The sequence below is a fragment of the Magnolia sinica genome, chromosome 19 (assembly GCF_029962835.1).
Source record: "Magnolia sinica isolate HGM2019 chromosome 19, MsV1, whole genome shotgun sequence".
Lineage (NCBI taxonomy): Eukaryota > Viridiplantae > Streptophyta > Magnoliopsida > Magnoliales > Magnoliaceae > Magnolia > Magnolia sinica.
In genome coordinates this window covers 3,333,092-3,346,114 of record NC_080591.1, presented here as the reverse complement: position 1 = coordinate 3,346,114, position 13,023 = coordinate 3,333,092, and the positions used below count along the sequence as shown (strand labels likewise).

General features: G+C 40.0%; 1 protein-coding gene across 1 annotated transcript; it reads left to right on the top strand.

The window, feature by feature from the left end:
- The first annotated feature begins 3,583 nt into the window (after nt 1-3,583).
- On the top strand, nt 3,584-11,082 carry LOC131234742 (probable boron transporter 2). The gene is made up of 12 exons (XM_058231682.1): nt 3,584-5,107; nt 5,324-5,406; nt 5,537-5,729; nt 5,845-5,983; nt 6,630-6,795; nt 6,969-7,135; nt 7,386-7,559; nt 8,859-8,954; nt 9,050-9,187; nt 9,277-9,596; nt 10,084-10,354; nt 10,496-11,082. Exons 1-12 carry the CDS (start codon nt 5,001-5,003, stop codon nt 10,814-10,816), a joined length of 2,175 nt encoding a protein of 724 aa, XP_058087665.1. The 5' UTR covers nt 3,584-5,000; the 3' UTR covers nt 10,817-11,082.
- The last annotated feature ends 1,941 nt before the right edge of the window (nt 11,083-13,023 follow it).

The window sequence follows — 13,023 nt, the reverse complement described above, 5'->3', positions numbered from 1 at the left end:
ATGGACCACAAGCATAAGATGATGTGCGAGTGACTAGCCAACGATTTTTAACCGTTGATTTACATGGACAATGTTTGAACGATGTTGATAATTATATAGATGCAATTGATAATCTAATTGTTTTTGGATATCATTAGTGGGTTGTGCCCAATAGAATAATAGTCTGATGACACACATGTTACACATGCAACTATTGAAAGGATTTTAGGTATAATTCAAGCTCTCACTGTGGATTTCAACCCTTTTTAAGGGGATTTGAAACCCCCCATTACTTTATGGTGCCAAACAATCAAGGATTTGAAATCCCCTGTAATCCCCCGAATCCGGGGTACCCAACGACCCCTTAATTGAGTTTAATAAAGTAGACATAGTAGCCATGGGAAAGAAACAACCAGAGCGAGATCACCTCGTAACAATGCAAGGGGCTGTGGAGCACGTGTGGAGCGTTAAAACCGGTGCACCCAAGGAACACCGAAGGGAATATGGTTGAACGTTGTATACGCATGTTGTTGTAACCTCAGTGCGTGTATGCGCACACTACTACCCTAGTGGACATTGATGCAGGAGGCTGACGCAGGTGGGTAGCCGATGGTGCAGATCGTCGATGCCAGTAGGATCTAATGCAGGTGATGGTGGCGATCGTGGAGGTGCAGGGGATTGTGATTCTCGAACGATACGAGAAGACAGGTTTTGCAGCGATTCCAGCACCAATTTCAGGGGTTTTGACAAGTACGTTGATTCTCCGGAAGTGGATATTTGGCTACGGATCTTGTCACTAACGTCTGTTGTCGCCAGCATGATGTATATATTTCTTCCATGCCGTCCACCCATTCTACCGGATCATTTTATGGTATGAGCCCAAAAATGAGATTGAACGCCCACTACTAAAAACTTCCTGGGGCACACACACCCCACACACTCACGCTGTAGTGGGCTTTCACCATTTATGGATACTCGAGCCCTTGATCGGGTGTTGAAACTCCTGAGAGTCTACCACCCGAGCAAGAGTAAGGATCAAGTCTTTAGGACCCAATCAACAGGTTATATGTCAAATAATCATTACAGTGGGCCCTAGGAGGTTTTTAACGGTGGACATTTAATCACTACTGTTTTCCCATGGTGTGGTCCACCTGAGATTTAGATCTACTTGATTTTTTAACAAAACTTAAAATTATCTTTCAAAATTGATGGACGGCATGGATAAAACACATACATCATAGTGGGGTCCACGTAGCACCGACCACTAGCCACCTGGCTGGGGGCGGGGTCACTACTCCGACGCAACAAGGTTGCGAGGGCAACGGTGGAGGGTTTTTTAATTTTGACTGTCCAATAAATGTCCACCAATATGACAATCAGATAATCAATTTAGCCTAATTTTTCATGGTACAGCTAAACTGGTACCATAATTTGTACGGTCTCATTTGTTGCATTCCATGTATGCAATGTCCATTCAATGTCTAAGAGAGTGTTTGGAGGATGGGATTAGATAGGTTTAAGTGGGATGGAATTACCAAAATGTAATGATTACACTGTGTTAGATTGTCTTCTTATCCCATGGCCCAAGGCCATCCTCCTTCATGTTTCGGAAACGGATTGGCAAATCATTTTGCCACTATCAGCCGGTGCTCTATGGGGCTCACTATGATATATGTGTTTCATCCATGCTGTCCACCCATTCTTCCATGTCATTTTATACTATGAGTCCAAAAATGAGTTGATTCAAATCTCAAGTGGACTGCAGAGTTGGCTTTGGAGGTTTTTAATGGTGTAATTCAAATACTATTGTTTTCCCATGGTGTGGTCCACTTGAGATTTATATCTACGTCATTTTTGGGTTCAAGCCCTAAAATTATATTTCAAATTGGATGGACAGCATGAATAAAATACATACATCATGGTGGGGTCTATATAACACCGACTACTAGCCACATGAAATCCAAAGTAGATCGTAAAAACCCTAATCCATACCCTAATTCCAAGAAGGGGCTTCATAACCCATTTCAAACAGTACCCTTATCCCAAGAAGGGGCTTCATAACCCATATCAAACAGGACATTGCAACAACCCATGAAATCTTAAAACCTACTCTCACCTAATCTCATTCAAACCCATGCGCCAAACGCCCCCCGATTGCCTGCGTATCATCCATCACACTCTGCCCGAGTATCACAGTTTTTCTCAAGATTTTTTTGAGGCATGTTCAATCCACCGTGGTCCCAAAGACCAACGGTCTCGATTTAGGTCCGAAGGTTGTGCTCGGGTCTGATGTTGACGCCCAACCAATAAATGGGGGCAGACCTATCATTGATTTAAGATTTTTTACAGGTTTAAACCGGACCCAAATGCAAGCGCATGCCGTGGACTGGGCTTGGGCCCAGCTATAAGGTCGATGGGACTCTGGCCCGATATTTAAACGGCCCCTATTTTAGCTGACGTCAGCCGGCCCCGGGCCCACTTTTGCAGTAGAAAACCCAAGTATAGTGTGCAAATACCTGGTCCGATGATCATGTGAGAAAAACTTTGGTACTCTGATAGAATGGGATTGATGATACGCAGGCACTTAGAAATTACTTCAATCTGAACCGTCCAGATTATGGGTCTCTGTTTAGATGCATCATAAGCAAAAATAATAAATACTAAAGTTATTTAGATAACCGCGTGATCAGTAGACATATATTGCACGGTTTAAAAAAAATATTCGATGGTCATATTTCAACAACCAAGTGTCCAGAAATCAAAGGTTAGGATTGTTCAGACATTCTGATATTGAGATTTTGATATATCGACAGTAAGTTTTATAATTTAGTCGGCTAAAATTTAGTTAACGCATGATGGTTTGTAATTTCAGAGTGCCCGTGTATCAAGCGTCATAAACAGCTGGAGCATCAAAATAACTTTCAGATCCCAATGTTACTCTTTTGAGGTTGACTGTTGAGGAAGTATCTGATACTCGGGTTCTTTAGTTTGGAGTCTCCGTACACATGGGACCCATTTTTCAATGATCCATACCATTGATCAGTTGTAATCCACCGTGTATGAGTCATTCCACAAAATTCTCCCACCTTGGATAATCTCATCCACCAATAATCGGCTACTGTTTTAATTCTATTATCAACAGTCCATTTTCTTGAAATGAATGAAAAAAACTCGTGGCATACTTCAAATAAATGGGTCCACACATAACAATGGTCTGGATCAGTGAAAAATGGGCCCCACTCATGTGAACTGAAAACTGCAGCGTACATGCTTATATTCTCGGCCCTGTACTCTTGGTGCAGTCCTCGAGTGATAGACCATGTAGGGGTAATCTGGGTAATTTTGCATCTTCTTGTGAAATTACCATTTTGGTTTGTCAGTTATTTCATTTTAGTTACTTTAGATACTTCTCCTCCATCCAACTGCTTTTGTCCTTCCCTCTGCAACTAAATACTTTCCATGTCTGAAATTTAAAAAATAAATAAAATAAAAATCTCAATTAACTGGAAAAAAGTTACAAAACAAAACCCAATCTTTAGTGAAATTACATTTCACTGCAACTGTAAAAATGTATTATTTATGCATGCTTTGTCACCCCACCTTCTCCCCACACAAACAAAAACCTTCCATCTTGCAGAGTCATCAATCTCTCATTTTCTCTGTCTCTCTTGATAAAAATCGCATCGAAAGCTTCAAACTGCTCTCTTGGTTACTGAAATTTTCTGGGTTTTTTTTTTTCTGTGAATTGCATGCCATTCTGCTAGTCTGTTGGTTGTACTGCTGTTACAGATCATGTAACAGAAGGTTTTGTGGTCTATTTTTGTTGGGTGTTAGGTGTTTGAAGAAAGGTCTTGTTTGAATCATGTAAATTTGGAGTTGTTCGTCTATGCCCATTTTGTTTGGATTTCGAGGATTTTGATTCGGTTTGAGAAATGCCCATTTGCTTAAAACTGTACTAGACGGTACGGGAATCGGTTTTGAGTCATGGGTTTTCGCTAATTTCATGGTTTTTGATCTGTCGTCAGTCGTTGTATGACCGTCTCGTTTGGATTTTAAGGATTTGGATTCTGTTTGGGAATGCCTGTTTGCTGTAAACTGTTATAGACCATCTTAAAACGGTTTATAGTCATGGGTTTTCGTTAATTCCGCGGTATTCGGTCGGAAGGTCTCTGTATGCTGATTTTGTTTGGATTTCAAGGATTTTGGTTCGGTTTGGGAGATGCCCATTTGCTTTGAGTTGCTCTAGACTATCTTAAATCAATTTACAGAGATGGATTCTCGCTAAGTCTGTGGAATCTGATCCATAGGCGGTTGTAATAGAGTCTTGAGTAGGATTCTCTGTGAGTTGTAATATGTAAGGAAAGGAAGACCATGTAATCAGTTTCTTGTATTCTTATGCATTGCTGTTCTATTCTGGGGAGATTGGATTTGGGTTGTTGTTGAAAGAGGGGTTGGATGGATCTGAAGTCTGTTAAGGTCATTCTTCGTTAGTCGGAATCTGATCAGATGGAGAGTGTTCGTTAATTGTGTTAACTACAATTACTGAAAATTTCATGAACATTGGCCTTTAGCTTTGCTGATTTTTCCAGTCATGGAATTCAAGTAGGAAAGATAATCCAATTCATTCTTTTCTACTTTTCGTTCATTTCCAGTCGATTCTTTCTTGTGCCTATAAAAACACGGAAATCATTCTTTATATTCTTTGAGATGTAGTATTCCAAACTGTATAGATTGATTCATGGACCACTTCAAGGCCTTTGCTTATTCGATGAAAATAATGTATAGGACTTTTCTGTTTCTTCGTAATTCTTTGATGATCAAGGTTTCGTCTGCTCATAGCCTTTCCGTATTATCATAGATGATGCAAGATTAGGTGTCTCAAAGACCTCTCAAGCTCCGTAAATCAGTGTTTAAGCTAGTGTTTTTGTGTCTACAGTCTATTTTCTTTGTTTTTTGTTTTTCTAATTCTTAAGGTAACCAAAAACGTTATTCAACATCCTTGTCGTAAACACAAGTGAGTCATGTTGGAGGAGACGTTTGTGCCATTTCGTGGAATTAAGAATGATCTGCAAGGAAGGTTACTTTGCTACAAACAAGATTGGGCCAGTGGTTTCTGCGCGGGTTTCAGGTATTCATTTCTTCTCAGGATCATGTGCCATCTGAAGCAACTTCTTAAAGTCTTAGTGAATGTGTTCTCTGTTATTGTATTGACTAGCCTCTGTCTCAAGTAATTACAAAGTCATTTTTTGAATTCTACATTTTGTTCAATGATCATATGACATTGTTGTGAACAGTCTCATTACATGATCAGATTTTAAGAGGTCTTCTATTTTTGAGTGTTCAGGATCCTTGCTCCAACGACATATATATTCTTCGCCTCTGCAATTCCAGTCATATCATTCGGAGAGCAACTGGAAAGAAACACAAGTAGGACGATAGACTTCCATAAACAATATCATCATTTTTAAGGCCTTTTGGACTCTTCACTACTTAAATAGAGGATTTGTTGTGATTTCCTCTTCTTCTTTTCTTGACATGCTCTATTTTGTTTTTACAGATGGGACTATAACTGCAGTCCAAACACTCGCTTCTACAGCCTTATGCGGGATCATACACTCGATCATCGGAGGACAGCCACTGCTTATACTTGGGGTTGCAGAACCAACAGTACTTATGTACACTTTCATGTTTGACTTTGCCAAGGATCGAGAAGATTTGGGTCAGAAGCGGTTCTTGGCATGGACTGGATGGTACACCACACATAGTCTAATACTAACTACAATAATCTCTGAAATATTTTTTTGGGTCACTCTTTTGTGATTGTTTAAATTTTCGAATTTATTTTTTTGGATTTTGGGGTTTCAGGGTTTGCGTTTGGACGGCATTCCTGCTGTTCTTGTTGGCTATATTGGGCGCATGCTCCATTATCAATAGATTTACACGAATCGCCGGCGAACTGTTCGGTCTGCTTATTGCAATGCTCTTCATGCAACAAGCTATTCGTGTAAGTTTTCTTTATTCCTGTGTTAGATGATAGATAGCTAAATTTTGGTCGAGATGATTTGGTTGATGACCTTATGATTTCAGTGGACTTGGAAATGCTACATATATCTGGGTTTATATATATATAAAGAAAAAGAATAAGAATAATTTTATTTGCATTGGGTTTTAAATTTAAAAGAAGCAACGTCTAGATGGCAGATATAAACTGCATCTTAGTTGAATAGCTAGAATAAAAGCTTCTTCTGACCAAATCAAAGGACAGAACAGCTTGAGTTATAATTCAATGTTAGAGTTTCTTTGTTCCCCAACTGCATGATTTGGGATGTGCATGGGTTCCCAGTTCTCAGAGCTGACATGATATGCTAGCACCAAAATTCAGGTGAGGTATGTTCAGGATTTTCCCACACTTAGAAAAGATGGGCAAATGTAACCCTTCTAATGCAGGTTCCATTTCTCGCCCCACCCCAAATGCAAATCTCACTTTGTTGGCTTGAAATTCCCACCAACTGCAATCCGCACCACCCCAAATGCAAATCGTGCTCATTTTATTATCCGATTCAATCCCTAAGAAATATTCCAACTTTGTATGGTGTCCTTTATCAGCTACTCTGTTCATTACTAAGAAGCTCACGAATTTCATTCTGTAGGGACTCGTCGACGAGTTCGGCATACCAGAGCGAGAAAATCCTAAACAGACAGCACTGCTACCATCGTGGCGCTTTGGAAATGGAATGTTCGCATTGGTTTTGTCCTTTGCTCTTCTCCTCACCGCATTGAGGAGCCGCAAAGCACGATCATGGCGCTATGGTACAGGTATGATTATTTGAACTTTCAAGTAACATATCACATGGGAAGTACACATTTATATCTGCCTGTTGCATGTACTACTTTGTATTTGAAACTTGAAATCCATATCAAATGCATGCATGGCCTTTGCTTTTCTTTGTAGTGGGACTAACTAGTAGATATGGACCAAAAATTCGTAGGCTGGCTACGTGGATTCATCGCAGATTATGGGGTACCAGTGATGGTAGTTGTGTGGACTGCCGTATCTTATATACCTGTTAATGATGTTCCAAAAGGGATTCCGAGGCGACTTTTCAGCCCAAATCCGTGGTCTTCTGGTGCTTACTCGAATTGGACGGTCATCAAGGTACTTACTTTTAATCCCACTATAGTATTTTTCAATAACATCCACCTCAAGGAAGAGTTTCTGAACATATAGTTGCTCCAGATGAATATTTTATACAATTTTCTATGAAATTAGGTAGAGTCCCTTTTCGTGACAGATACTATAATAAAAAGATAGATAAAGAACCTTCTTTTCTTGGGTTCCATTCAACAATGCAGCATGATTATTTTGCGGGTTTTGATAGAAAGTTCATGGCTTCTTGATTGGGCAGGACATGGGGAATGTTCCTCTGTTATATATCATTGGGGCATTTATTCCAGCCACCATGATTGCAGTGCTGTATTACTTTGATCATAGTGTTGCATCACAGCTTGCTCAGCCGCAGGAGTTTAATTTGAAGAAGCCACCTTCCTTCCATTATGACCTTCTTCTTTTGGGTTTCCTGGTAAGCTTTTGGTTTTTAAGTCTTTTGTCACTTCCATGTTTCAATTGGAAGGGCAGTACTTGAAATGAACTTCTGGTAATATCAGACTTCAAGGTTGTCCCTTCAGGAGTGTTTGTTCTTGCATTTTTCTAATGAATTTGAGTGCAATCCAAAAGAAGACAGCTTTCTATTGTGCTTGTGTGTATGTGTGTTGTACTGTTGTGTGCTTACATGCATTTAGAATCCACATATGACAGCAATGAATGGAACTTCCTTTTTTAATAAATTTCATGTGCTGAGCTCCCACCTTTCTTTTATATATATATATATATATATAAATCATCATCTAAGACTTATCCCGACTAATTGCGGTCAACTACATGAATCTTGTTCCACCATTCTATTCTATTAAGGGCCATACCTTCAGTTAGGCCATAGGTCATCAAATCTTTTCTTACTACTTCCATTCCACGTCCTTTTGGTTAAAACCTTCAAATTGTGCCAACTCATTCCTAACAGGCATGGTTCTTGGTCTCCATTGCACAGTTAGACCATAGGTCATCAAAACTCATTCCTTGCCTTCAACTTAGAGCCTTCGGTTATACCATAGGTCATCAAATCTTTTCTTACTACTTCCATCCATATTCTTTTGGACCTTCCCCTTGTCCTCTTAAAGCCTTCAACTTGTGCCAACTCATTCCTAACTGGCATGGTTATTGGTCTCCATTACACATTACCAAACCATCTAATCTACTTTCCCTCGAATGCATTTATTTATAATTCTATCCTTCCTCCTCTTGCAACTCATCCCCCTCAACATCCTCATTTCAGCTCCACTTATCGTAGAACACTTTGTTCCTTAACTGCCCAACGTTCTGTTGCATAAAGCATGGCTAGTCTTATAGCTATCCTATAAAATTTCCCTTTCAATTTGAGTGGTACACGATGATCACATAAAACTCCAGAGGCACGTCTCCATTTCTTCCACCCAACCTGAATTCTATGGGAAACATCCCTTCTCGATCTCTCCACTCTCATGAATTATCGACCTAAGAGTGGAAGTTCCTTTTCAGTACCATCTACATATCTAATCCCATTGCAACCCAATAAGCAACAGTCCTATTGTAAGTATGTGCACGCACAAGTAGGAGTAACTCAAATTGTGTTCATGGCTATCTGGGTCTTAGTCTAAAATCTTGACAAAATTGGATTTCCGTTGTCACATCTCCATTTTGCGTTGCTTGATTTATCAATGTGAATGACAGTTCATTAGTCTGACCAATCCACGATTCTTGTTGTTCTCTGCTCTTCATGAGGCAGGTTATTTTGTGTGGCCTTGTTGGCATCCCTCCTTCAAATGGCGTTATTCCGCAATCCCCAATGCATACAAAAAGCTTGGCTACCTTGAAACACCAGGTATCCACAATAACTAAAACCCATGTTTACGTTCATCTCCCAGGATGTCCATGCGATCTAGACATTAATGTGCCATGATGATTGGTTTGTAACAGCTATTGCGCCATAAGCTTGTAGCAACAGCACGCAAAAGCATCAGTAAAAATTCAAGCTTGGGTCAGTTGTATGGAAGCATGCAAGAAGCATATAATCAAATGCAGACTCCATTGGTTTACCAGACTCCATCCGCTCTGGTAAATTTCGCCACACCCACAATGATAAATGCCAGCAACATCTCAGATGATTATTGATCCTATTTTTCTTATATCCATGATCCAATCAGGGACTGAAAGATTTGAAAGAATCAACGATCCAACTGGCTTCGACTACTGGCAACATAGATGCTCCTGTCGATGAGTCTGTGTTTGATGTGGAGAAGGATATCGACGATCTCCTACCAGTTGAGGTCAAAGAACAACGCCTCAGCAATTTGCTTCAGTCTGTGATGGTTGGTGGCTGTGTTGCAGCTATGCCTCTTCTGAAGAAGATCCCGACCTCCGTCCTTTGGGGCTATTTCGCCTTCATGGCAATCGAAAGCTTGCCGGGCAATCAGTGCTGGGAGAGGATTTTGCTGCTTTTCACTGCTCCAAGTCGTAGATACAAGTATTCACTTATACCTTGGAAACTGGATGATGCTTTTAATGGTTTGAACTTGCAATTTCTGTAATTTCTTGATGTGGTGATCATTTCGGGCTAAGTTGTAGATTTGAAGTTGCATCTTGAAAGGAATGCTGTGTGGATGCAAATTCTCATGGGAAATGTGGCAGATGTCCATGATCTGAACTGCTCGTCTAGTAGACCAGACCCATATACCATGGTCCAAAAGTAGGCTGATGAAATGATCTTATGTGCTTGATTCTGAGGAAAAACTAATATAGCCAACTTTCAGCGCTGTTCAAATTGAGCAGTTAGGATTGTCTGATTGGCATATTTTTGGACCATGGCCCCTATATGAGTGGTCAAGATCTTGCAAAAATCTTCCATGTTTCACCATTGAAACTCTTGCTTAATTAACCAAGTGTTCTTTCCCATACTCAATTGAAATTTGCTATTGTCTAATGAATAAAGCATGGATCCTTAATTTTCTCAGAGTGTTGGAGAAGTGTCACGCAACATTTGTCGAGACGGTGCCTTTTAAGGCGATCGCAACCTTCACCATATTTCAGACAGCTTACTTGCTTGTATGTTTCGGCATAACATGGATTCCAATAGCTGGGGTTCTCTTCCCATTGCTGATCATGCTCCTGGTCCCAGTACGACAGTATGTGCTCCCAAAATTCTTCAAAGCGGATCATCTCCAAGACTTGGATGCTGCGGAATATGAAGAAGCACCAGCTTTGCCATACAACATCACAATTAATGTAAGTCCATGATATGCATTGCATTGTGCAGCTTAGGATGTCTTTGAAGTACCTTAAAAGATGGAATTCCAAGTGTTTGGATGAAACCCAAATGGATGTTTCGAAGTTTCACATTCTAAGCTGATCATTTATATGCAACAGGAAGGAGGCCCAAATGCAAGTGGGATGCGAACAAGAAGTGGTCATAGAGACAGTGGTGAAATCCTAGACGAGATTATCACCCGAAGCCGAGGTGAGATCCGGCACACATACAGTCCAAAGGTAACTAGTTCGATTCCAGGAGATGATTCAAAAAACGTGGCTAGCCCACAGATTTCGGAGAGGGCATACAGCCCCCGTGTGAGTGAGCTGAGGACAGGACAAAGTCCAAAGTTTGGCGGGAAGGGCCTGATATCAAAGGAAACTCCCAGCCCTCGAGCGTCAACACTCGGACAAAGCTCGCATGGTTCAACACCTGGTTAATGTCTTTAGACTAAGTCCATGTCAGTTAGTGGTGTCCTTTGAGGGGTCTTGTATTTTTAGTCAGGTCTGTTATGAACTTTTCAGGTAATGTTGTGGGTATGGTGTTTTCGGTTCCTGTTTCTAACCTTTTGTTGATGGTGTAGGCTGTTTATGTTGTCACGTTTTCTTGCATCTCTCGATAGGCTGGGCAGAGAAGCCTAACAATGATATTGTAATGAAAATAATTCAAGCTTGGAATGTATCATATTCTCATTCCTGGTGGAAAATCCCCTTACTGTTGTTGTTCCAAAATGGGTTCTTTTTGACCTATTATGATTTGAAAATCTGTCTATTTTATTAATTTAGGCTGGATTTGGATATTCTATTGCACTGAATGCAGAAGTTTGTTCCATAAAGTGGAAATCAACCAAACTGCAATTACCTTTCTAACTATTCATGATTGAAGGGTTAGGCTCCAAATCACAATCACGCCCCTTTCAAATTGTACTTGAGGTGATTGTTTACTTCAATTTGGCCGTTTCCTCTCTATCGAACTAACTATTGCAACTCTATTCGAGTTTGGAACTAACTACTGCAATCCAAGTCGATGGGTGCAACCAAATGCAATATTAGAACTTTCCCTCTAATCGTTCTTCTTGGGGTTTGAGAACTTTGAAGCTTCAAATGATAGATTAAAATCAAAGATCTCAATGGCAAGAGCTTTGGTTTTGGTGGCGCTATGCAAAGTTTCTCTCGATGCAAAACTTGTTTACTTCTAACCCAATTACTTCATGTAGATTTTACTTCTAAACTACAGATTCAACAATTATTCTATTGTTTGGCTGAACTATTTTTTCCCATGAAAATGTCAAAAGATCAATGGTCAAATAACAAGAATTATCTCTTGTAACCGTGGAAGTTGGCATTTAACAGGTTTTATTCTCTTCTGTGAAATGGTTTGACTCTTTTTTTGGGCGAAAATACGAAAAGGAAAACAATTTCCTCTCTTTTGGTTTCTCAAATAGATGAAACTATTACATCAGGGAAATTCATATTATTTCCCAAGATTTGTCACGTTCCTAAACAGCTGAAAGTTCATCAATCATTGTGATTCAATCGTAAATAACTATTCGGAGAAAATCATAACATTTCTAAACTAAAATTTCAACATTATGTAAACTCGAAAGCTACTTGAGAATCTATCTTATCGCACCCAGCTGCACCTTTTTTCTAGACCAGAGTCCTTTGTCTAGCATCCGATTCCTTAACATATATGGAGACGGGGACTTCTACTGTTTCTATGAGCTGATTGATTTTGAGATTGGCAAAACATCCAAAAGCTAGAAAGCAAAAGTAGCTATCTTGGACATCATCACTCTCCGCTAGTGATAAGGACACTACTGGGGTAAGGCATATTCTCTAGATGTATGGGAAGGAGTACTGATGTGCATTACATGTATTTGTCAATATGGAATACACCATATACACTCGTGATTATTCGAATACACATCTAGCTACATACGTATGCGTGCATGTTTGTATACTCATGAATGCATGCATAAGTACGTATACATGTTAGGATCCTATGGAGCCTGATCATCAAAGATGTATTGTTTATCCAACCAGTGCCTCGCAGGCTGAGCTCCATGCTGAGCTTGCTGAGGGTCGTTTGGGGTAGTGCCCCCATGCTTGGGGGTCTGGGGGCTATGCCACTGGCGCGGAAGGCAATTTTATAATTTCATATAGAGTTTTATATAAACTCTAGTTCGTTTGATGTAATATATGTTGTTTGGATGTCTTCAATCTATAGAGAAATTTAGAGTGAGATCGATTGAATAGGTTGCTTGATCAGTCATGTAAACTCTGGATTAAACGGATTGGTCTTTAGACAGTTCTGGATAGGTTCGATCAATCGACCTGGGAAGTTCGAGCGATCGATTATATCGGGAAAATACTTGTAAACTCTTTGGACCCTCTTGAGCATCTTTGAGCAATCAAACATGTGGCTGTTGATTGATCAAGGGTTGCTCGATCAATGTCGATTGGTCGATGCTTAGATCGATGGTGCATGTAGTTTTGTGTAATTGCGCAATTTGTTTCCTATTCCAGGTGTAACACAATATATATGGGTGTAATGAGGGATTAGGGTATAATTAAAAGAGCTTAAACATTTCTAAGAAAGTTTTAAAGGGTGGCTAGAGTTTTCTAAAGGTTTTCACATCTATAAG

Bases quoted from the DNA above. Each gene is read 5' to 3' on its own strand.
- LOC131234742 (XM_058231682.1), top strand. From the start codon at position 5,001: ATGTTGGAGGAGACGTTTGTGCCATTTCGTGGAATTAAGAATGATCTG. The intron at 6,796-6,968 runs GTATGATTATTT...AAAAATTCGTAG, and splicing joins ATCATGGCGCTATGGTACAG to GCTGGCTACGTGGATTCATC. The intron at 8,955-9,049 runs GTATCCACAATA...GGTTTGTAACAG, and splicing joins TGGCTACCTTGAAACACCAG to CTATTGCGCCATAAGCTTGT.